This window comes from Capricornis sumatraensis, chromosome 22 (assembly GCF_032405125.1).
Source record: "Capricornis sumatraensis isolate serow.1 chromosome 22, serow.2, whole genome shotgun sequence".
Lineage (NCBI taxonomy): Eukaryota > Metazoa > Chordata > Mammalia > Artiodactyla > Bovidae > Capricornis > Capricornis sumatraensis.
Window position 1 is genome coordinate 55,498,555 of NC_091090.1, and position 22,331 is coordinate 55,520,885.

General features: G+C 54.1%; 1 protein-coding gene across 1 annotated transcript in view; it reads right to left on the reverse strand.

Annotated features, from left to right (window-relative positions):
* The window catches only part of DUSP22 (dual specificity phosphatase 22), a 37,316-nt gene that overhangs the window by 7,295 nt on the left and 7,690 nt on the right, over positions 1–22,331 (reverse strand). Inside the window, exon 4 of the mRNA XM_068994214.1 lies at positions 6,604–6,653. Within this exon, the coding sequence (XP_068850315.1) occupies positions 6,604–6,653 (50 nt within the window). The remainder of the gene's footprint in view (positions 1–6,603; positions 6,654–22,331) is intronic.

The following is a 22,331-nucleotide window of genomic DNA, read 5'->3' on the forward strand; positions in this document are numbered from 1 at the left end:
GATGGCAAGTGCTGAGGCTGGGGGCGGAGGGGGGAAGGGGGGAGGCTCATCCGTCTGCACCCTCCCAGGCTGTCAGAAGCTCCCATCTTCCGAGCAGTTCCAGCCACAGAGAAGCAGAGGAGAGGCTGGGACTGGGCTCCAGGAGGGCTCCCTTCCTGACAAAAGGAGGGTCTCTGCCTCAGGCTTCCTGCAGGGTGCTGGGTGGCCAGCTGGTGCCCAAAGCTGTGCCAGCTGCCCTGTGACTGCAGGCGACAGGCCTCAGGGTGCAACGGGGGCTCTGGGAGCTACTGCCCAGATCTGGAGCGCTTGCCCTGTGCGTCTTGGGCAGGGAGCGAAGTAAATCAATGTCTTTATAACTTAAAAGACTGTCAATCCTGCTATGTACAGCCAAGCACCATCTACCTGACATCAACAAGTGCACAATTTAAGGACACTGAGCCTCTCCTGTGGCCGAGGAGTGGCTCCGCCGACCACGGCCTCCCCTGCAGATAGGCCAGCAGACGGGCAGCTCTGACTCTAGGTCCACAGCCGGGCCGTGTGCACAGACCCCAGGCCCATGCCTGCTATAGCTGGCGGCTGAGGGCAGGCGCCTGTCTCTCAGGCCAGCCACGCTGCAGCACCAGGGTTCCCGAGAGGACTCGCCACACTGCAGCCCACACTCTGTGATCCTCCGTGGGCGGGACGGGCCTCCTATCAGCAACGGAAGAGGGAGTCAGGAGACGAGACACAGTAGCCTGAGCTTGTGAAGGACATGGGTGGCCTCAGAATACACCGTGAAGGCCACGCCAGGCCAGAGACTTCTCCTGTGGACGTGTCGGCCCTGTGAGGTCACTGACATCTTGCACAGATGACAGCTGAGCCCCCTTCCTGAACCCCTAGGGAGGGGGTGTGGTCAGCAGACTGACCTGAGCCCAGAGCAAGCATGTGAGGGGCCCCAGATGAGGAAGTGAGAGGAGGGTCCCACTGGCCTTTCTTCCATCACCTCTGTCTGCATCAGGCGTCAAGTCCAGGAAAAGCCCACATATGGCTCCTGCCCACCACCGTGTCGGAACGAGGGCAGGAGAGTCAGGACGCCGACGGAGGGCCTGCTCAGAGCCCCGCCGTGAAACCTGACTCATGGACAGGACTGGGCATGAGGCCGCGCCAGACAAGACATTCCTAGAAGTGCCTCTTCCAAGGAAAGCCAGGAGGCAGGCATTTTCGGGGCCCCCAGGGTGGGTCATTTCCGAGGAAGCTCATGACGGGAGCCCAGGCCTGGTCACTGCAGCCCCTCCCCCATCGCGGGAAATCCCCAGGGCTCAGGCCTCGCGTTGCTCAACCCCAGATCAAAGCAGAAGCCCAGATGGAATCACACCCCCACAGGCGGCAGGTTCCCTATTCCTGGTCTCCACGTTGTCCCTTCACTTCTGCGCAGGGATGTGGGGTGCGCTCGGTCGGGGGAGAGCCGGCAGGGTGCACCCACAGGAAACACGCCCACGCGAGTGTGCAGCTCCATCAGCGCAGCAGACCTGTGCGGCTGGCGAACAGCCCAGCAGCGGCCAGCACCCCTGGCTGCTCCTCTGCGGTCAGTGCTGGCCCTCCTCACGGCCAGGGCATCCACCCAGAGGCCAAGAGCAGAGCCAGCAGGGTCTTCCTGACCGTCACGGGGCCGCACAGCCGTGCCACGCCATGCCATGCGCATCCTCTGAACCTGAACAGTCACTTCTCACTCCAAGATGGCAGGACCTGTGGGCTGTGGCCCCCACTGAGGGGTCTGTGGCGGGAAGGACTCTGCTTGGGGGAGGTCTGGCTCAGCACCATGTGGGCAGCTGGGCGACCCCAAAGCCAGCAGAGACAGACCAGGCTGCTTCTCCTGACCCTCGTCAGAGTCCAAAAGTGTGTGTGCACAGTATGTGTACATGTGTGCGTGTGTGTGTACAAGTGTGTATACAAGTGTGTGCAGTATGTATATAGAAAAGCAAAGGAGAAAAAGCCCAGGAAAGGCCAGCATCCTCAGGGGTTTTTCCTCAGAAACGATGCTGAAAACAAAGCACGTGGGTGGCGTGTTCTCCTGGGCGCCGGCTCTGGAGGGTGGGCTCAGGTCAGCGAGCTCTTCTTCCTGTAGAGCCGTCCAGCCCTGGCGCCACCCCCGGAGCCCTGCACTGACCGTGCAGCTCTCACCGCAGCCGAGGTGAGCAGGACAGAGACACTTCCCCACCCGGCAGACCTCGCGGCCTTCAACGTGCTCCTGTCGAGGAGTCCCCGAGTCCTACGTTTCCTGCACCGCCGACACTTGAGCGAAGTCAGGCGAAGCACGCGTGGTATGCATGTCAGTGCGCCTGATAAGGTCGTTTTAGAAAGAATTAAACAAAAAACCCTCTCTACCACCTACTATCTCTTCATTTCACAAAGAACAGTTTCACCCCCAAAAAGCAAGAGACAGTCTAAGACTAAAAACTAGGTTTTTAAGTTGAATAGGTGAAATCTTACAAAGAAAGCAACACATAGTTTCTACACATTTCTCCTTTCTGCTACAAAGTCCTCAGGAGTTACGTATGTGCGTTTCTGTCTGGAAATAGGACAGTACTCCAGGGCCCACCTACCTCTGATCTTGCAAAACTGCTTTTTAACATTAAAGAAAAATGTAAATGAGAGAAAAAGAGAGCTGGAAGTACAAGAGACGTGAGCTAAACTAAAGAAAACACACACAAAAAGACAGGAGGTGGGACAGACAAGGAGGGCCTACTGCTGTTTATTACAAGCTCTCTGCTTCACTGACGCCTATTCTCCCCACAAAAACCCCAAGAAATTTAGACCCTGCTTGACTCTCAAGCCTCTGTTGTCATCAAGGCTCTGCTGTGAAGATGCAAACCTGCCAGCTCCTCAAAGAAGACAAAATGATAACCCTTCTCTTATGGTGTCTAAATACAGGCACCAATTGGAAAAATATTAAAACAAGAATGAATAAGCAGCGATACCTCCAACCACTCACTCTCAGACACGTGAACACTCCTTTCCTGAATAAGCGGGAAACGGAAGCTAATTCTTTGGAGACACTTAGGGTCTGTAAACACTTTCACCACCTCACCTAAAGCTACAGAAATTGTGTGAGATAGACATTTCACAGAGGAGAGAATGAGGTTACAATGACTCGCCCGAGGAAGCACACGGAGAAAGCAAAAGCAAACACTCCCAGAAGCCTCGGTTCACTCAACCACTGCATGTCGGCCACTGGCAGGAGGTGTGTGTGTCTGAGACAAAGCCCAGATGCCTCTGATTCTGCAAATCAAGCAGAACACACTGGCCTGGGTTGGGGTTGTCGCCACTGTGAGACCTTGAACTTTCATGTTTCCTGACTTTGCGAGGCAGGGTGGTTGGGGGAACCGAGCTAAAATTCTGTGTGTTAACTGTCATCTCAAACCAGGTTTCTGCAATTTAAGTTCCTGGAAGATCAGAGGGGGAGTTTGTGAGGAGATGGCCAAGCCAGAAAACTGACCTTTCTGGAGCCTCTGCAGTGACTGAAAGCAGTGATTCTCCAAAGGTCATGGCCTTCTGACTGACGTAAGTAGCAAGAAGAATTCCTACAGGGATGTACGGGGAAAGATTTAGGATACTAACCTTAAATCCTATCCTAAGTTGGAAACAACTTTTAAAATCTGTTTGAATAAGCAATACAGCTTTCTAGAATGTATTTTGTCCCTAAATATAAGAACTCTTAGGCACCAAGAAGAAACTGCTCACCTGAAGGGCCCTGGTTCTAGCCGGGTCCCAGAGCCTGAGGAGGCTTTGTGTCCTGACTGTCTACACTGGCCAGGGATACAGAAACGGAAGGCTTACGGTCAGCCTTCACAAGCTCCCCTATCTGGTGAGTAACGAGCTCAGGGAGGAGGCCACACAGTCAAGGGCTCTGCCTGGCAGTGTTAGCGGACTTTCTGTATCGCGAACTCATGCTCACCGGTAAAGTGCAGGCTGTGCTTTCCAATGAAACACCTGTAACAGGCAAGGAGAAACTCAAGGTGTTCCATAGGCTGTCTCTTAAAATATGAACTACACTCGAATTCCAAGCCTACCTTCACTATCTTCACAGAACTTCACTAAAGCAAGACGCATTTACAGAGCCATGAACACTTATGCACCCAAAGCCTTGCTTGTGTGTAAGCTCTGCTATTATATGGATCAAAAATAAACATTTCCCCAAAGACTCACCCACATGCCTGCGAGCCTATGAGCATACTGCCGTCTCCGATGAATCATGGTCTGGACCCCGTTTTCCAACTGCAGCACACACCTGTCGACCACCCTCTCATCCAGATACAAGCAGAGTTAAAATAAGGCAAATCGCACATCTTACAAGACCTCTGTACATGTTTGGGACAGGAGAGAACTAGTTCAAATCTTACGAGCTAGTCCTCTGGGCCCAGGTTGACTGTCGCTGGGCTGGTTTTGCCAGAAGATTTGAGCAGACCCAGGAGATGCCAGAAGTCAGGGGACAGGCTACGGCAGCCTCAGTCCCTGGCCTTCCTGGGGCACATCCTCCCGAGCACCAGAATGGCCCTTCCTGTGACTCTCAGGCCACACCAATGCACTCTGAACAAAAACACACTCTTGTTTTCAAAAAAGCTTGGAGGTCACAGAGAAGACTTCCACACATGGCCTCATCTCCACAAATGCTTAAGGCAGGCCTTTGCAGATGAGAGAACTGGGGCTCAGGGGCCTTAGAACGACCTGCCCAAGGCTGATGGAGCTGGCCTTGAACCTGAGATTTCTAATGTCTGCACAGGGCAGGGTCGGGGTCCTCACCCCTGGACATCAAGCCCAGTGCTGCCCCCTCCAAAGCACCAAAGCTGGAGAGTCCTGGCAGGCAGGGTGGTCCAAGCACAGCGGCCATCTGCCCTGAATACAAATGCCGAGGGGTGCGGCAATCACACTCCTCCAAACAGTCAGAATGCCAGTCAGGTAGTGACAAGTTCAACAGCATGTCAGAATCTCAGTTTGAGATAAGACCAGAGCAACCATTCTAAAAATAGCCACCAAAACATGGGCAGAAGATTGCTGTGGTCTCGAGAGAAAGGCAGTGGCTCACTTCCTTCCGTACACACCATGCCCTCCAACCACTTCTGTTTCTCGACACGACTAGTAACCAAGGAAGTTCTCTGATACTTCTCCTCCTCCCATATCCAGGCTACTACTGTTTTCCTAGTGACCCTGTAAAGTTTTTCCTCTGTCATCCTCAATCTTAAAGATGGACTTTTCCTGTGAAACATGGAGAGTCAGTGTGGGAACACAACCTTGGGTGGGAACTGCTGCCCCTCACCCAGGCTCCCCTGCCCCTTCCTGGTCTGACCTGCACCACCCGCCCTGCCCCAACCCCTGGTCTTCCCCACATCAGCCTATCTGACGATGCTCCCCTCTTCTCCAAACAGGTAGGATCTCACAAAATTCTGGCATAACCTGAGATGTCTCTGCTCTCCAGCAGTGGAAAACCAAGGCTGGCTGATGTTCAGCAGTGGACAACCTTCAGGGGGTACGTTTATTATGGTCTACATTTCTGTAATATAGGACTGGTAGGCAATAGAGCTTGAGAGCCACGAAAGCTGGATGCTGACAAGCTCTTGGACTCCCAAATCCTCAAACTACACAGGCTCTTCCTGCTGAAACACAGCTATGTGTCATCTGGAAGGGTCCTTGTGTCTGACTAAAAACAGGCAGCAAAAACGAGTTGGTCAATGGACGTTTGGGACAGCCATGACCTCAGCTCCTGAGCCTCTCAGCTGTCTGGCTCAAATCCAGGCTCAGGAAAAAGTCAACTGGCCCACATTATCTCCAGACACCGAGCAGGGTGGTGTCCCAGCTGTTACCTCGTGGGTCTGTGATCCCTGTCCCGCATCCACCCAAACCCAGCCCCAAGGGCCTCACATGACCACGGGGATCTGGAAAGGAGAGCGATTATGACTCTCTCCTTGGATGGAGATGCTTTCAGCTGTGGGAAGGAGAGGGCAGGACCTTCCTAATCAGAAAAGCCTGGTCTCTCAACTCAGACAAGCTTCCCAAGTACTCTGGCCCCTGGGGTAGCCACTGGCCACGTGGGGCTGCTGGACAGTTGAGACAGAGCTGATCCAGATGGAAAGTGCTGTAAGTGTAAACAGCACCCCAGGTTTTGAAGACTTAGTATGAATAAAATGATGTAAAATATCTTATCCGTAAAATGCTGAGCACACGTTGCACTGGTTGTGCTTTTGGGTGTACTGAGTTGAATACAACGTACTATTCAAATTGTTGTGACCTCTCTCTTTCTTACTTTTTAATGTGGTACCTAGAAAATTTAAGATTACATGTGTAGCTTGCATTTGTGGCTCATGTTCTGCTTCTATCGCACAGAATGCAACAGCTTACAGGGAAAGGTGAGCATGCTAAAGCATGGTTTGAGACACCCTTTACAAAATGAGTCCCTTACACACACACCGCCAGAGCTGCTCAGTGGAAGGACCAGCCACCCGGAGCTCAGGCTTGGAGGGCCTCCTGTTCGCAGCAGGGCAGCTGCCAGGCACCAAGGTTCCTCTGCTCTGTGACTGCACATCCTTTTCCTTTAACATGTCCAAATAATACAGAAAGAAACCAACTTACAGGTTTTGAGATGGTGAATCCGCTGCTGGAATGCACAGGTATTTAACCCCCTGTGGAATGACAAAAATATATATAAAATAAAAAGATGATACTTAGTGGAGAAACATATTTAAAGGAACTATTTACTCGGGTCAAAATATAAAAAATAAAAAGGAGAAGTTTTTCACTCATCCTTCGTTGCCAAGGAACTGGGGGGAAACTTTAATTAAGGTTCCTGGTTACTTTCCATGACCATATGCACACGAAAAGCGAAATAATTCGAGCACTTCTCAGTAAATGTCCACTTGCTGAGTTTCAAAACTATCCCCTCCGACGCACGTTCATATTCTCCATTTGTAAATCTGCTTCACTGGAGACCCTGAATGGCCAGCAAGGAAGCACTGAGGACGGAAGCCTCGTCATGACGACGCGCTGTGCGTCAGTCCCAGGACAGGGAGAGCGTAAGTCGCTGGAGAAGCGCTTGGACCTTCACACTCTGGAAATGATTTGTTTTGCTTGTAAAAGTTTATATCCCAAATAATTTCTTTACAAGAATGACTCAGTTTGAAAAAAAATGAACTTCATATTGTTCACTATAAAAATCTATAAAAATGTTTATGCAAATTCGTGCTATAAAAATCATGCTGAACTCGAATTTTAATAAAACCTCTTCTTTGAAGGGACTTAAGGTACAGTTCCAAAACTCTACAGTGTCGGGTGAAATTACAGAGTTCAGAAATCTCAGCAAACTTTTCAAAGCAATATGGCTCCATGAAGACTTATTAATGAATAAACCACTTTTAAACCTTTTTCTCATGATAGCCTAATCAAACAGAATATAGCCACCATGTCATAAAAAATCAATGGGGGGGACACACCAGAAACTAGAAAAGTAGCCAACCTGAGAGTAAATGAAGGAGAAATATGTCGAGTCGTCGTGCCAACAACCACAAGTCCCTCAGCATTTAAGCCAGACTATCATTTCTAAGATCTCTGCACTCTTGCAGTTGGCACTGAAACTGCAGCGTCGGCTCACACGCTCAGGGGCTTTCGTGCTGCGCTTGCCAGTGCTGCCTTGTAAGGAGCACGTGGCCCTTGGTGCTGTAGACCCCACCCTCCAACACAGAAGCTACACGGACTGTCTCTCAACCTCTGCTGTTGGGGTGCAGACCTGGGACCTGGTTTCGTTGTCTGACACACCTGCTTGAGGCAGATTTGGACACGGGTCACGGGAAGAGTCAGACAGGTGAAGAGCACCTGTTCAGCAGGTGCAGGTGGCGGCCTGGGCAGGGAGGAACGGAAGCCCTGTCATGATGGCGTGCTGTGAGTCAGTCCCTGGGTGGGAAGTGCCGGGTGGGCGTGGCAGCAGGTCACCACGGGCAGTTGTGCACTGCGGCCTGCATGTTGCCCCTGGAGCTTCAGAAGACAGCCTGTCTGTCCAGCTCTTCTGAGGAGACCACAAGCCTGGACTTTTTCTTAAAAGGCCCCTTTCTGCTGACATGGCTCAGAGTGGAAACTGTTGTCTGCAACTAAGACCAGGGTTCAGTTCAGTTCAGTTCAGTCGCTCAGTTGTGTCCGACTCTTTGCGACCCCATGGACTGCAGCACGCCAGCCTCCCTGTCCATCACCAGCTCCCGGAATTTACTCAAATTCATGTCCACTGAGTCAGTGATGCCACTCTACCATCTCTGTCGTCCCCTTCTCCTCCCACCTTCAATCTTTCCCAGCATCAGGGTCTTTTCAAATGAGTCACCAGGGTTAGGGGACACAATTCCCCTGCCTGTCTGCAACCATTAGAGAGGCCAGAAACAACATTTTTCCTACTTATCTCTCTCTCTCACATACACACATTTTAAATTTTGAGTCAATCATTACACCTTCTAACAAAGGCCTTCTAGGTTTTAAAGAAGATGAGTTTTATTGCTACTCATCCACAGAGCAGCACATCACAGGGGGCCAAACGCCCCACAGGCGAAGGGGAAATGCAAGGTCAGCTACAGGGAAGAACGTGAGCCACAGGCTGCCCGCCTCCCCCCAGCGCCCGCTGTCTCCTGCCTCTGTCTGTCCCCTCTCCCTGGGCTCCTCTGTTCCGCTGGAAAAAGCGAGGCAACTGCCTGAAGTTCTAACGCACCTCCTGACCACAGACGTCGAGAGCCCCGATTTAAAGAGAAGGAGAAGCGAAAAGGAAACGATACTGCTGGAGGCGTCATTTCACGCCTTCCCTCACCGAGGCCACACAAGCCGTGGTGTAGATGCGCTCGCTGATCAGCTCGTAATTCTCCACTGAAATGACTTGCTCACTCTTTTCCTCTTGCTCCTGAGGGAGGGTTGGCTGTGGATCGGGCCCAGAAGCTTGTGAGATGCCCCCCTCCCACACGTGTCCCCCGCTCCCTGCCGACCGGTCCTCCAGAGCCTCCACTTGCCGTGCTCCTGGCGCTGCTGCTCTGAGCGGCCAGCTACCCAGCCACACGCAGAGGGTCCTGGTACCTGGTACCTAGTAACCAAGGCGACAGCTCCCGCTACATGTTCCAACCAACAGCCCCTCGACTCCAGCAGAATCCAGGGCCAGCCCAGCTCATGCGTCTGGAGGAGAGAAGGAAATGGAGCAGAGGAAGAGAAGGAGGCGGCTGAACAGCTCTCGGCCCACGCTCGACGCCAGCGTGGTGTGCCGGACGCACTCTGCTTCTTCGAGGTTCCCTGACGGGGTCTCCTTCCCCTTGGTGGTACCTGAGGCACAAAGGGAAAGGGGCTGGCCCCACACAGCAGGAGAAAACCAGGCAACATGGCCCGGGGCGCCCCCTCTGGCCCCACAGAGGCTGAGACTGCTCCTGGCCCTGCGGGGCCCTCAGCCGGGCCAGCTGGGATGGGCGTGTGGCCGCTACGGCATCCCGTCTGTGACGCATCTGCGGAGGGACAAGCAGCCCTGGCCACAAATCTGGGGACCCTCTGCTTCAAAGAAAGTCACAGAAAATAGGAAAGATAAGATCTTGTTCTCTCAAAGACAATGACAACAATAATAGCCTTCCCTGGAACGACGCCTGGCACACTGCAGGTACTTACTAATGTCTGGTGAATGATGAGAACATGGTGAAGACCTATTATAAGCATAGTAGAAGGAAAGAAAGCTATTGTGAAATGCAAGCCTTATTCTGGTGGCCATGATAACCAGAGCCACACCGTGCAGGGGGCACAGGTGTCAGCCTCCAGCCCGCCCGCCCCAGCTGCTCACCGTGACCTCCAGCCCTCCAGCCCGCCCGCCCCAGCCGCTCACCGTGACCTCCAGCACGAAGGGAGCAAAGCATGCAAATGGAGCGAAGAAAGGGGCCAAAACTGCCCAAAAGGCTCCAGTGCGCACCACCGAGGACGTCTGCTTATCCTGGCTTAGTCATTAACAAAGCACAAAGCATCTCCTTGGAGGCCAGAGTGCAGAGCATGAGGTGCCTGAAAGAAGGCTTGTGATGCCTGCACACGTGTACAGTTCAGTTAATTACTAATTCAGAAAGCAGCCAGGGTGCTGGCAGCCTGAAGGGCCTCAGCGCTCACAAGAAAGCTGGACACACTTGAGATTATCCAATATTAGAGGACAGGGCTCTGCAAATGTTTCAGGATGATTTGGAATAGATTCTTCATCTGCTTGGACCTAAACAAAGGCCCACTCTGTAGCGCTGGAGTTCGCAGAGACAGGAATAAGGGTCATGGTGTGTTTAGCTAAGCTATGGGAAGTTTAGCAAAAGAGAAAGGATATTTTATTGTAGGGCAAAATTCTACAGCAATCTGAAAAATTCGTAATAGAAATAGCACCAATATTTCCATTATTATAGCATGCATTAGGTGGCATTTCCTCCCTCATATTACCCCTATTATTCTAAAACCCCTAAAATCAATTATGTTTTTTGAAATAAAATTCTTACCAAATAAATAAAAGTTCAGTATTTCCAAAAAGTGATTGGTGGAAAGGCAATTAACGTTAAGCTTTTTTGGAGCTGATAAATGTCAAGTTACAGACCATCAGTGTAGAGAGCGGCCCTGAAGTGCAAAGACAGATTTCCCTGGGCTCCATGACACTTTGAATGTCTTCACATGTCCTGAGAATGGCATCAATACTGACAAAATGGGAGCCAGAGGGAAGAAAAGGCAAAAAACGTATGTGCTGAATGTTCACAATGCAAGTGGCATCAGTTGGTGTGGCACAATGTAGGGAAATACAGGGGAGAAGGCAGAGTGAGGCGGGGTTGCCAAGGACAGCATTTTGGATGAAGCTTTTGTGTTAGGTTGTAAAAGAAGCAGGACTTAGCACTTGAGTGAGAAGGAAGTTCAGAAAGCACTCCAGAGGCTCGTCTTGAACAAAAGGTTAGAGCTTTCTAACTGTATTCTCAAAAGTTCTAATGCTTTTCAGTTTTCTGTTTCAACAAGCATAGTAACCACCAAGAGTAGGGCTTTCGCCTTTCTTGGGGCCTGAAACTAAAGATGATACTTAAAATGATACATAGGCAAGTACTTGAAAAGCAGGGCCAAGGGTCTGATTTCAGGACTAGCAAAGGGATCAAACTCTCGCTTGTTTCAAGTACAATTTCTAAAACTCACCGCCTTTTTCTTTCTGAAACATCATAAGTAAGAGTCTTCTGAAGAACCTTGCTGACATTTTACTTTTCAAAGGAAAGTCAAGCCCTGCAGAGCTGTCTTCTCTCTCCCAGGAAGGCTAACGGAGACCCCTTAGAGAACACAACTCCTTTGTGCCTACCTACAACCTACGAGGAAACGTCAGTGGGAGGCGAAGGAACTCCTATGGGATGGATATCGGGAAATACAGGCAAAACGACATACTCAGAAGTCTCGCTTTCTCATTTCTCCCAGGCAGTGTCAGCAGCAGAACGGGTGTGCACGGGGTCCCCTGAAAAGACCAGGTTTCCTTCGACTGCTCGCTTGGTGGCTGCACTGCAGAGTCTGAGAAAACACGCTGAGACCCCAGGAGAGCTAGTTTCACCCAGAACGCTGAGTCCAGAGCAGAGGCAGAAAACCAGAAAGAATCCAGCTTGAACTGTCTCACACCTGATCAGAAACAAGCCCACTAATTTAAAAAAAGTCTGTCTCCTTGAGACACGGTCTCCACTTGTTGTGTGGTACAATATACGTAACACAGGACCAACCATTTTACGCGTACAGCTCACTGGCATTGCATGTGTCCATCCACATTCCCACCATCTGTCTCTAGAGCATTTTCATCTTCCCGAAAAGAAACTTTCCCCACTAAACCCTAACTCCCACCCTGCCTCAGCCCCTCAGAACCTTCTACTTTCCCTATGAATTTGACAGCTTCTGAACTTTTATATAAACCTAAAGGTAGGTAAACCCTGAAAAAATCAGTCTGGGCACACTCTCAAAGGTCACAGGCCCAAAAGATGGCAACTGCTGACCTGAAACTGCTTACGGACAGACGGGCCAGGCTTGACGGCCCCGCGGTCTGTTACTGCTCACCCGCCCCCCACCCTGGCAGAGTCTCACTGTGGAGAAAGCCCACGTGGATGCCCAGATCATTCATATACGTGGAAGCCAGACCCAAGTCCTGGCACGTTGACTAGTATTTCTCCTCAGTTTAAGAACTGTCCCCAGCTAGCGTTTCAAGGAGAAACAGTGCAAATTACATGCACACAGACTGCATCTGGGCGTCAGCATAGAACACTGAGCAGGGAAGGTTAGAGGGCGGGGTCCCACCACCTCTCTGTTTAGCTGCTGATACCCCGGCAAAAGTCTCAGAGAAACTACCGTAGAAAGCCACGCAGAAGGCAATCCTCCCTTAGCTGCACATAAAACGTCTGAAGTCCCAGCTCTAAACTGACGATGCATTTTCTTAACGTCCCCGTTGGCCACTGATTGTTCTGCGCTGGCTAAATTTAGGAAACTCTACCACAAATAACAACTTCCAAGAACTCTGTGGTGCCCGGTGGGTGGGGAGGGGTGGGAAGGTCAGAGTGGAGAGACAAGATTTAGCCTTCAGTTTGATTTTGTGAGAGAAGATGCAAATGAGAGCCCTCCAGCACCTGTTGGCTTCTTTCAGGTTAGTCAAAAGATGACATGCATTTGACTGGCCAGGTCCACAGATGGAGAAGCCAAGTGCTCATTTTTGCTCAAACTCCTTTTGCTAAAGTGGGCACAGTCGGTGTGTCCGAGCTCCTTGGGCCTCACGGGTGGGCGATGGGGAGGCCACGCCAGCCATACCACCCAACCCTCTTCTGGGTTCTTCCTGCTGGGGGGTGTGCCTGACGTGACTCATGAAAACGGAACAGTTTAGGCAAAATATCCCCAAACCAGTTCTACAGGGTCCCCTAACAGGTGCTGACTCTACATGGCCATGCTGACAGTGGCCGTGGATGAAGCTCTCTCTGGGAGTGATCAGTGGACAGTCCGCTGTAAAAGACGCAAAGGCGGAGCTTCATCTAGCTGTCCATCTTGGCTGGTCAAACAGCCCGTCAGCAAAGCAAAGAAGACCCTCCCAAGCCCCACCTTCCATCACAACGCCATCCCCCTCCCCTCGACAGCTCGCCTAGCCCACCACCTGGCTGCCCGTGTCTCAGGCGTCCTGTGCTCCCGAGGCCCTGTGGGTCCTTCTCTCCCTCAGGAGTCTGGGGGGCGGGATGCTTCCTCAGGAAGCTCTCCCTGCCTTGCTTCTCTGCCCCAGGCGGACTCTAGAGACTGCCCTAACTGCCGCCAGGACAGGACAGTGTTGGCGTGGGAGGATCGGGTTCCCCGTCAGACCGTCCCCGTCAAGCTGGGTCCTTGCTCGGTTCTTGCTGCAGCCTAGCTCCTCTCTCTCCAGCCATCACCAATAATGGGTCACTGAAAGAAGGGAGGGGATCCATTTCTGGATCTTAAACTCCTGCGTGCCTTGAGAGCCTGTGTCCAGGGAGCCAGCATCCCTGTGGCTGGCAGGATGCACAGCCCCAGCCAGGCAGCCCGACAGCCTCCGTGTGCGTGTCCTGTGTGCTCTGAATGGCTCCACGGGACGCATGGGCTGGACCCACTAACCGTGGAAAAACGTCCCTGCAGTGGAGGCAGGCCGGGTGCTCAGGACTTTTCAGGTGTGCATTGCACTGGGGACGCAGCAGCCCCAAGCTTCAGGCCTGATGTGGGCTCCAGGAACACGCAGGCTCTGTCACTGAGGTGTGCCTGCTGTGAACCCTGCCACCCAGCCATGAGGACCAGAGCTGACACACAGGCCCACGTGCATCGGGACACAGCCTCGCCTGCCATCTGCGTGCCGCCCGCGGCTCCTGTCACGACACGGGTGAGAGGGAAGGCAGAGAGCACCCTGATGCACTCACCACCTGGCCCTTGACGGACGTGTGCCGAGCCCTGCTCAGATGGAGACGCTTCCCATAGTCCCGTGACAACCGGGAGCTCGTCTCTCATGCGGGAGGCGTGGGGACACGGCGGGGTCGCCCGACTCCAAACTACCGCTCGTGCTCAGCCCCGTGCCTTGCTCCCTAGAAAGAGGGGCCGAGGGGTTTCCTTCCAGCACAGGACTCTTTTAAACAAGGAGACAAGATTCAATGTGTGACACGCTGAGTGGCCGGAAGTGCTGGTGAAGGAACAAGGCATGTGTCGTTGCCAGCACAGATCAGGCTGCAGAGAGGTAGCGGGGCCTGGAGGATCGTGTGCCAGCCGCCAGGGCTACACGAGGCCCACCATTCTCACCTTCTGCAGCAAGGACGCCGCTGGCTCCTGCCTCGGGGAGGAGCAGAGCATTTGGGATGTTGTTTGTGCCCCTTTCACAGGTAACTGAGCACCTGAGTCCAGACTCCACCCCTCGCGATGGGACGAGGCCTTCCTACAGGCTGCCGCACATCCTCCAGCACACTTCCGAGCCTCAGAACTTGAGCAGTTCTTCCTAAGCAGCATTCCAGGTCCCTTGGGCATGACGTCGCATCCTCCAAGTGGGATTAGACCCCCAAAAGGGTGAGTAAACACAGACCCAGAGCAGGCTGCTGTCCCTAGCCTGGCAGCTGGCCAGTCCTGTGGGGGCAGGGTCAGATCAGGCCACACAAACGCGGTGCCGGCCAGTACTTGAGCCCATGACTCCCGCCTCCCCTGGGCATCAGGAAGTGCGTCCTCTCTCTCTGAGGGGGGTACGTGTGGGGGTCAGAGGCCACTGAGCTCCCTGGCACATGGGTCCCACTGCAGTGTGGGTGCCCAGCCCCCAACAGGACCGGGGGCTTCTTCACTTGGCTCTAAGGCTGATCAGCGTCCCAGGCCTTCCTTGAAGGGCAGTCTTCACCAAGCCCTCCCTCCCTCCCCACCAGCTGCCACTGAAAGCAATCTGACGGCTATTTTTATTTTGACAGCTGCATCCTCTCGCAGTGGGCACAGGGGGAGAACAGTGTGGGGAGGCCAGCGGTCCCTGGGGTGGGCAGGACCTAAAGATGCCTGGCGGAAAGTACTGGTCAAGAAGCCCGAGCGAGTGCAGGGGCTGCAGAGGAGCGTGGGGAGGGGTCAGCTCAGGCGCACGAGTTGGGAGCGCGAGTCAGGGCGTCTGTATGGACGCAGCCTGACTTCAGTCGCTTTGGGTCCATCTGTGGATCTGGGTGTGGCTTCCACCTGGAGGCTGGGGGACTGGTCTGGTTGAACAGGTAAATTCAGGCTGGACCAGGCCCATCATCGCCAGGCCCCGACTACTCTGAGAGCCAGCACATTCTGGAATGACCTTTAAATGTCTTGGCTTAAGGACCATTCCCCAGACCAGAAGGCCGAAGCTGAGGTCCGGGCTCCACTCTGCTGCCCCGATCCCAGGCGACCACACGGGTCCGGGGAGCATCCCTCCCAGCTAGGCGAGCAACGCTGGACGGCCTCTCCTTTCTCAGGCTCCGCGGTTCCTGTAGCTGGGACAAGGTCCACAGCTGGCGCTCCAGAGGAGGAGGCTCCCACTCAGGCCCAGACGCACAGCGTCCACTCTGGCAGCCAGGGCTGCAGCAGCTGCCGCCCCCTCACCACGCACTCACTGGCCTTCCCTCGGACGAGAGGGCAGAGCTGGTGGAGACACCCTGCCCAGTTACGAATGTTGAAACGACATCTGTGCTCCTTGTGGTGGCAACTGAAAGGCGAGGAACAGCCTCTCCATCCAGAGCTGGGGCCCGACACCAGCCTCTGCCTCAGGGCACAAGCAGGCTCCGAGCCATCCCCGGAGTCAGAGCGAGAGAGGGGACGGCAGGACCTCGGCCACAGCGAGGCCAGCCTACCGTCTGGGGCCGCTGCTCCCCACAAGCTTCGGGCCAGGTGGGCCCGCTTCCCTTGCAGGCCTGGCAGGCGCAGGGCCCAGGGCCAGCAGCTACCTACGAATGAGTTAGAGGAGCACCTGCAGTCTTCAGTAAACCAGGCTATGTTTAAATCAGTGTTTTTCCTGTGGCTACAAACAACAACAGCCCCCATAGAGCCGTTTACCTCTGCTTTGGGTCTTAACCCACTAACCACCTTTAACTGCTCATTCACACTTCTGACTATAGAGTTGAAGGCCCTTCTCCCAAGGAGCCTGTGACACCCCCAACGCCCATGGGCCCACCACCGGCCGCCACAACACGCGGGCTCCCTCCGGTCTGCTGCACTGAGACTGAGGCCCCACGAAGGTAAGTCCCCACAAAAGGGAGTCCCCTCGGGCTGTGGCCCTTCTAAGACAAGAGCGTGTGCTCCATCAACCTCAGGCACGAGCGCAGTGTGCCCTCCGTCTTATCGCCGACAGTCCTTCAGCTCCACCGACTCCCACCTCCTGGGAAGGAAACGTTGAGTGTGTCACCTGACTTTGTTCGTGAACCTTTGCTGACTGCTTCACACAAGATGAAGCTCAGACTCCTCAGCTTGACAAATGAAACTTCCCCTGATCATCCCTGTGCCCCCTCCAGCCTGGCTCCCTGCAGACCTGCTCAGCTGAGCCCTCTGGCGTCCTGGAGCCTGCCTATGCCTGCACACCTGGGCCCCCCGCAGGTGCTGCCCGGACCCCAGGTCCTGCCCCTCCCCAGCTAGCCCCCTCATCCTCCAGGGTCGCTCCATGGTGCCGGCCCCGTGGTGAGGCCCGCAGGACCCGGTCGGGAGGTGGCCCCAGCCCCTCAGCTCTGCAGTGAAGGCACGAGTCTGCATGGTTTTAGGGTTTCCAAGCCCATCTCCTGGTGCTGGGCCGCACCTTACTTCTCACCGTGTTTTATATCCAATCCCTGCTGCGAGGTATGCACTTAACCAGCATTTGCTCAATGCGAGGAATAACGCCCAATTTAGCCAAAAAGAGAACTGAAGATGGCACCACCCTAGTCCCACCGTGCTGACCACCCTAGCCACTCGGTACCCAGCCGCCATCCACACGTGTCCTACGGCCCCAGGGCTCATTTCCCCCTTCCTGACCATTCAGGAAGGGCTGGTTCCACTTGAGACACACCTCCCCCTGAACCGGACATACCAGTCCTGCCAGGCTGCCTCATCACTCCTCTTCACAAAGTCTTCCCAGCCTCCAGCCCACGGAACGAGGCTCTTCACGAACAGGCCAGCTGGCGCGCCGGCCACCTGCTCCGGCTCTTGCAGGCCGCCCTGTCGCAGTGCACCCAGGCTGCCGTTCCCGCTGGAGCAGCAGGCAGAGGGCACGGTCCTCACCTCTCCTGAGCCCTTGGTGTGCGAGTCCCGGCAGATCCTACCCGTCATACCCCCCAGAGGACTGGGAGGGGTCTGACCCAGGCGCACCCCCACCCCCGCACGAGGAGGCACAAATCTCAGAGATTTGGCACAGATCTCAGGTCTGAGCGCGCAGGGGGCGCAACAGGAGACGCTCATAAAACTGGGCCTTGAGAGGAAAGTCTAGGAAGGAGAGTGCTGTGCGAGTCTTCACTTGCATGGAGAGGCTGACTAGTAAGTGTGCAAAGTCAAGAGACCACCCACAGCTGAAGGGCAGGGGCTGCAGGGGGCCAGGCAGTTAGCACAGCGTGCTCACTCAGAGACGAGAAGGCCTCTCTCCTCTCTAGAGCCTCTCTAGAGCCTGGCGCCTTCTGCCCCTCTGGCCCACCCAAGCTGGAGCTCCCGCTCTAGACCTCCACTTGACTCAGGAGGCCAGCAGCCAGGGGCCGGCGTGGTGGGGGCGCTTCTTTGCACTTGACCGCCCCCACACACGGAACTCAGACACAGCTGGATTTAAGAAGGAGAGATTACTAGACAGTTTTCGATACCTACCATAATCATTTCTATTTGAGTCATTTCTATTTAAGTCTGGGGTTGGCTTCAAACAAATTTACCTCAACACATGAAACCTGCAAGGCTTCGGTGCAGGTCGTGTCACCAACACTCAAGGACTCAGTGGAGAGATGGCGATGGCTGTCAAGCTGAGAGCTGCCCCAGGCCCGACAGCGAGCAGCTTTCAAGGCCCTGAACCTCAGCAGCAGTGACGAGAGTGTGGCGGGTGGCAATGCCAGTAAGTGACCGAACTCATCCATGCCAGCCACTCCGAACAGGACTTCCTGCCCAGGGTCCAACCTGCGTCACCAGGGGATCCGCGAGCTCCGAAAGGGCATCAGCTCACTCAACTGAAGCAGTCGAAGGGAAACACAACTGGCGCTGAAAGTGAGATGGATGCAGTCAGAAGGTTTGCCACGGGCTGTCCCCCTGGAGATCGGGACGCCTGAGAGAGGCGCTCTGTGAGCACTGGCCACAGATGGCAAGCACGCAGCACGTCTGAGGTCACACATGTGCCTGTGAATCCATGGGGGACACTGCTGCCAAACACAGAGCCCGTTCCAGCCACGCCTAGACATCCAGGTGCAGCATGACTCTCACTGGCCCAGACTCTGAGAGGTGGCCACCTGCTCATCTTCCTTTCATGATCCCTCCATCCAAAGAGATACTATGAAGACCCTCCCATTGAGGAAAATAAGTAAGAAAAAAGTGACACTCTGTGTTCCCACCCTCTTCTCTTAACTGACTCCCCTTTGTCAATCCTAGGAGTATGACATGGTCCCTGCAAACTCTTATCTGTGCCTTTACACACATATATGGACGTGTATGCGTGCTAGGTCACTTCAGTTGTGTCCAACCCTTTGCAACCCTAAGGACTGCAGCCCGCCAGGTTCCTCTGTCCATGGGATTCTCCAGGCAAGAATACTGCAGAGGGTTTCCATGCCGTTCTCTAGGGGATCTTCCCGACCCAGGGATCAAACCCAAGTCTCCTGCGTTGGCAGGCGGGTTCTTAGCCACTAGCACCGCCTGGGAAGCCCCATATTTGTACATACAGCAGTACATTATTAATGTGTAATGTACATAAATGGGATCATAGTGTGGGTATTATTCCACAACTTGCTTCTTTTGCTTAGCAGTTAACTGTTTCCTCTGCATACGTATAAGCCCTCCTCTTCTTTTTGAATGGCTGCAGAGCATTTCTTTTCTACAGAGCACCACTGGCCAGGGCCTTTCTGCTGGGTGTGAGGGCCAGCTCCAGCTTCCTGATCACAAGCAGACCCGCAGGGAGCCTCCTGCCCGCACCCGTGTGCCCGGGACGAGGCGTGTGGCATCCAACAGGCTCACAAGCAGACCCGCAGGGAGCCTCCTGCCTGCACCCGTGTGCCTGGGACGAGGCGTGTGGTGTCCAACAGGCTCTGGCTCGTGGCAATAGTTCCCGTGACGTGAAGGTCATGGACAGGAAGGGGCTCGGGGTCCTAAGAGCCAAGCTGGCAAGGTCACCAGGTTGGAAGGAGGGCAGAGCTGGCTCTGCCTAGGAAGCCTCTGAGGAAGACAAGGGGGCACAGTTCTCCCTGTGAATCGGAACGCAGGCCTGGAGCCCGGGGAGTCCTCTCAGCTTCCCACGGTCTGCGTCCAAGCCCCCGGGGCCTGAGACGAGGTCTCAGAGAACTCTGCCCCCACCTCACCTGCCTTGCTGTGGGAAGTCTTCTTTTAATTAATCACCCACTGTCCGTATACGGGACGGCACTGTCCTTGTAGGACCAGGCTTCCGATGCAGACCCAAGGCAGCCGGAAGACCACTGAGACAGACCCGTCAGAGTTACAGGAGTGTCAGCTGGTGGCGGGAGCTTCGCAACAGGCTCTTCTGGACTGCAGGCCACAGCAACTGCGCGTGCCAAGCATCGGCACGCCGGGCTTCCTGACAGTGGGGGTGCCCGGGGAGGCAGCCCTGCGCTACCCGACCTCTGACCTCACAGAGCGCTGTGGTGAGACTCCACTCTTCTTCCATACCCTGAAGTTAGTCACAGAACCCCAGAGACATGGCTTCTCACCTGGCGGTGAAGCTGAAAAGCACTCGGGACAGAGTCTGTCAGAAGCACTCTCAGAGCGAGAGCTGGGCTGAGTGCTGGGGAGACCGAGAAATCCAGTGCCCGCAGTGGCCTAGGACCAGCACAGGAGGACAGGGGGCAGACCGCCATTTGACGACTGCAGACGCTACAGGGAAAGGGCAGCAGGCCTGAGGCTGGTGGGCCCTGGAGTGTCCTTCTCAGACCGAGAGCTGGGCCCAGCTCTGCGGGACGGGAGGACTCGTCAGGGTCGGGGGCAAGAGGAGGGAGATAGAGAGACGTGGCCCCAGAAGCAAGTTTCTTAAACTTCAAGTGCCCCTGCACACCTTGGATGGGCTTATATACATCTGGGAAGGCAGCAAAGCCTCTGAGGGCGAGAAACAGAGGCGGCCACCAGACAGACAGGTGGCAGCGGGCCAGCCCCTCCAGGAGCCCCTCAGGCACTTAGGACCACCGTCCACACAGACCCAGCGTCTCTGGGAGACGCACACCTGCATGCATAGACACACGGACACAGGAAGGATCAGAGCCAGCAGAAGTGGTCAGCTGCAAACAGAGCCAACACTGTTAGATTCGGAGCCCGGACACCTCAAAAACTGGTTTTTGTGTTAAAGAAGATATAAAACGGAATCGCCAGGAATAAATGCTGGCCTATGAAAACATCCTAATCTTGAAAACAAAAACAAATGCATAAACGGTTCAAAATACAAGTCACAACTCAAAATGGGAAGAATATCCAAGCTGAACTCAAGCTCAAAATACCTATCCGGCACGCACACATGCCCTCTTGTGAATATACGTATGCAAACTACTTTTTTCTATTTAATCTGAAAATAGAAATCACTTTAAAATTGAATTCTTTGTGTCATTAGCCCAGTGAAGGAATGAGAATACTTTAAAAGTATTTTTGTTAAAAGTGGAAAATAGTTGCTTCCTGCAGGTGCTCTGGTTAAATACCAACACGAAAAATGAAACAAACTCTGAAATTCTTACATTAGAAAGACAGGCCTCTGGTTCTTTTCTCAGGGGAAGGGAGAAACCTTTCATTGCTCAATATTACTTCCTCAGCACCTACAAACAACATGGGGTTTCTGATTTGAAAGAGCGCTGTCTTTGTGACAGCAGTTTTCACCACCCCCTCAAATCTGGAGCACCCAGTAGGCGCTGAAGACACATCTCACAAAAAAGGGAAATGTTTTCAGCAGAAGCAGCTCCCCTGCCCGGCCCTCAACATGGAGTCAGAGGAAGGGATGTTCTTCCTTCAACGTTATAGTTACGGTTTGGGCTTAATTCCTATTTGAAATTAAGCTACAAGGCAATGGCCCCTCCCCAGCTCTGCCACTTGCTAGAGGTGACGTGCTAGGCCCCGGGTCCGGTTACGCCACAGCAGCCAGGACGCTGCCATTGTGCGGGCTGGGCTCCCGGGCCCTGGTGATGAGCAGGTGGTCCCGTGGAGGCAGGGCCCCGCCAGGAGGCATGACTTGGCACTCCCCCAGCCAGAGTCTCCAGATGCCTAGAGCTTCCACTAGGATGTGTCAGGACCAAAACCTCTCAGTTTTAGACAGTAACTGCCTCCCTACGTCTGGCCCGCCCCAGCCTGGGTCTGCCCAGAGAAAGCTGGGGTACATCCCATAAACACTCTGGGCCTTGAAGACCCCAGACAGGGAAGGAGGTAGCGGCCCTGCCGTCTCCTGTGCCCTGTCCCGCCTGCCCTCGCCAGGCTGCCTCTCAGCACGGCACATGCTCTTCCCTTTGACCCCACCCCGGTCCTGCTCTCCTCCAAGGGTCAGGAAGAGCACAACGTGGAGACGGCTTCCTAGACTCGTCTCAGCCTAGAGAGACTAGGGCTTCTGAAACTGAGTTTGGAATTTCGAGAGACGACTACATTTGCGCATCAGGTAAAGGGCTCAGGGAAGGTCGAGAGCTCTCGGGACCCTGGCAGACTCCCTCTGTCCACTCCCTGAAGGCAAGCAGGCTCATTCACATCACTTTAATGCCTGTTTTTCCCACTTGTGCAATCAGAGAATCTATTGCTTTAATGTTCAAAATAAGAACATACTCATGAATCACTCGTGGAGTTAAAAATGAATAAAAGAAGAAGGACAGTGATAAACTATGTTATGCTATAAAACAGGTCTAACTTGAAGCAAACATGAGATCACAGGAAAGTACTTACTGAGTGAGATAATTACAGCACCCGAGGCCTGAAACAGGACATCTCCGGATGAAAAAGGCAGTCTCATGGGGAAAAGGCACCGCGCCCCTTGCTTCTCACAGAGAGTAAAGAGGACACGCAGTCACGGCTGGTGAGGGACACAGTCTGCCCAGGGCACTGACACTCTTACATCAGCAGTGTTCTGCTTGCACCAGGGTGCAATCGCACGGGCTCCACTCGCCAGCCCTCCAGCCCTTGCTCCTGTGTGTAAAGTGGGGGGTGGGACAAGCGAGGGTGGGGCTCTTTCCTCCGAGGCTTGAAGGCCAGCTCTG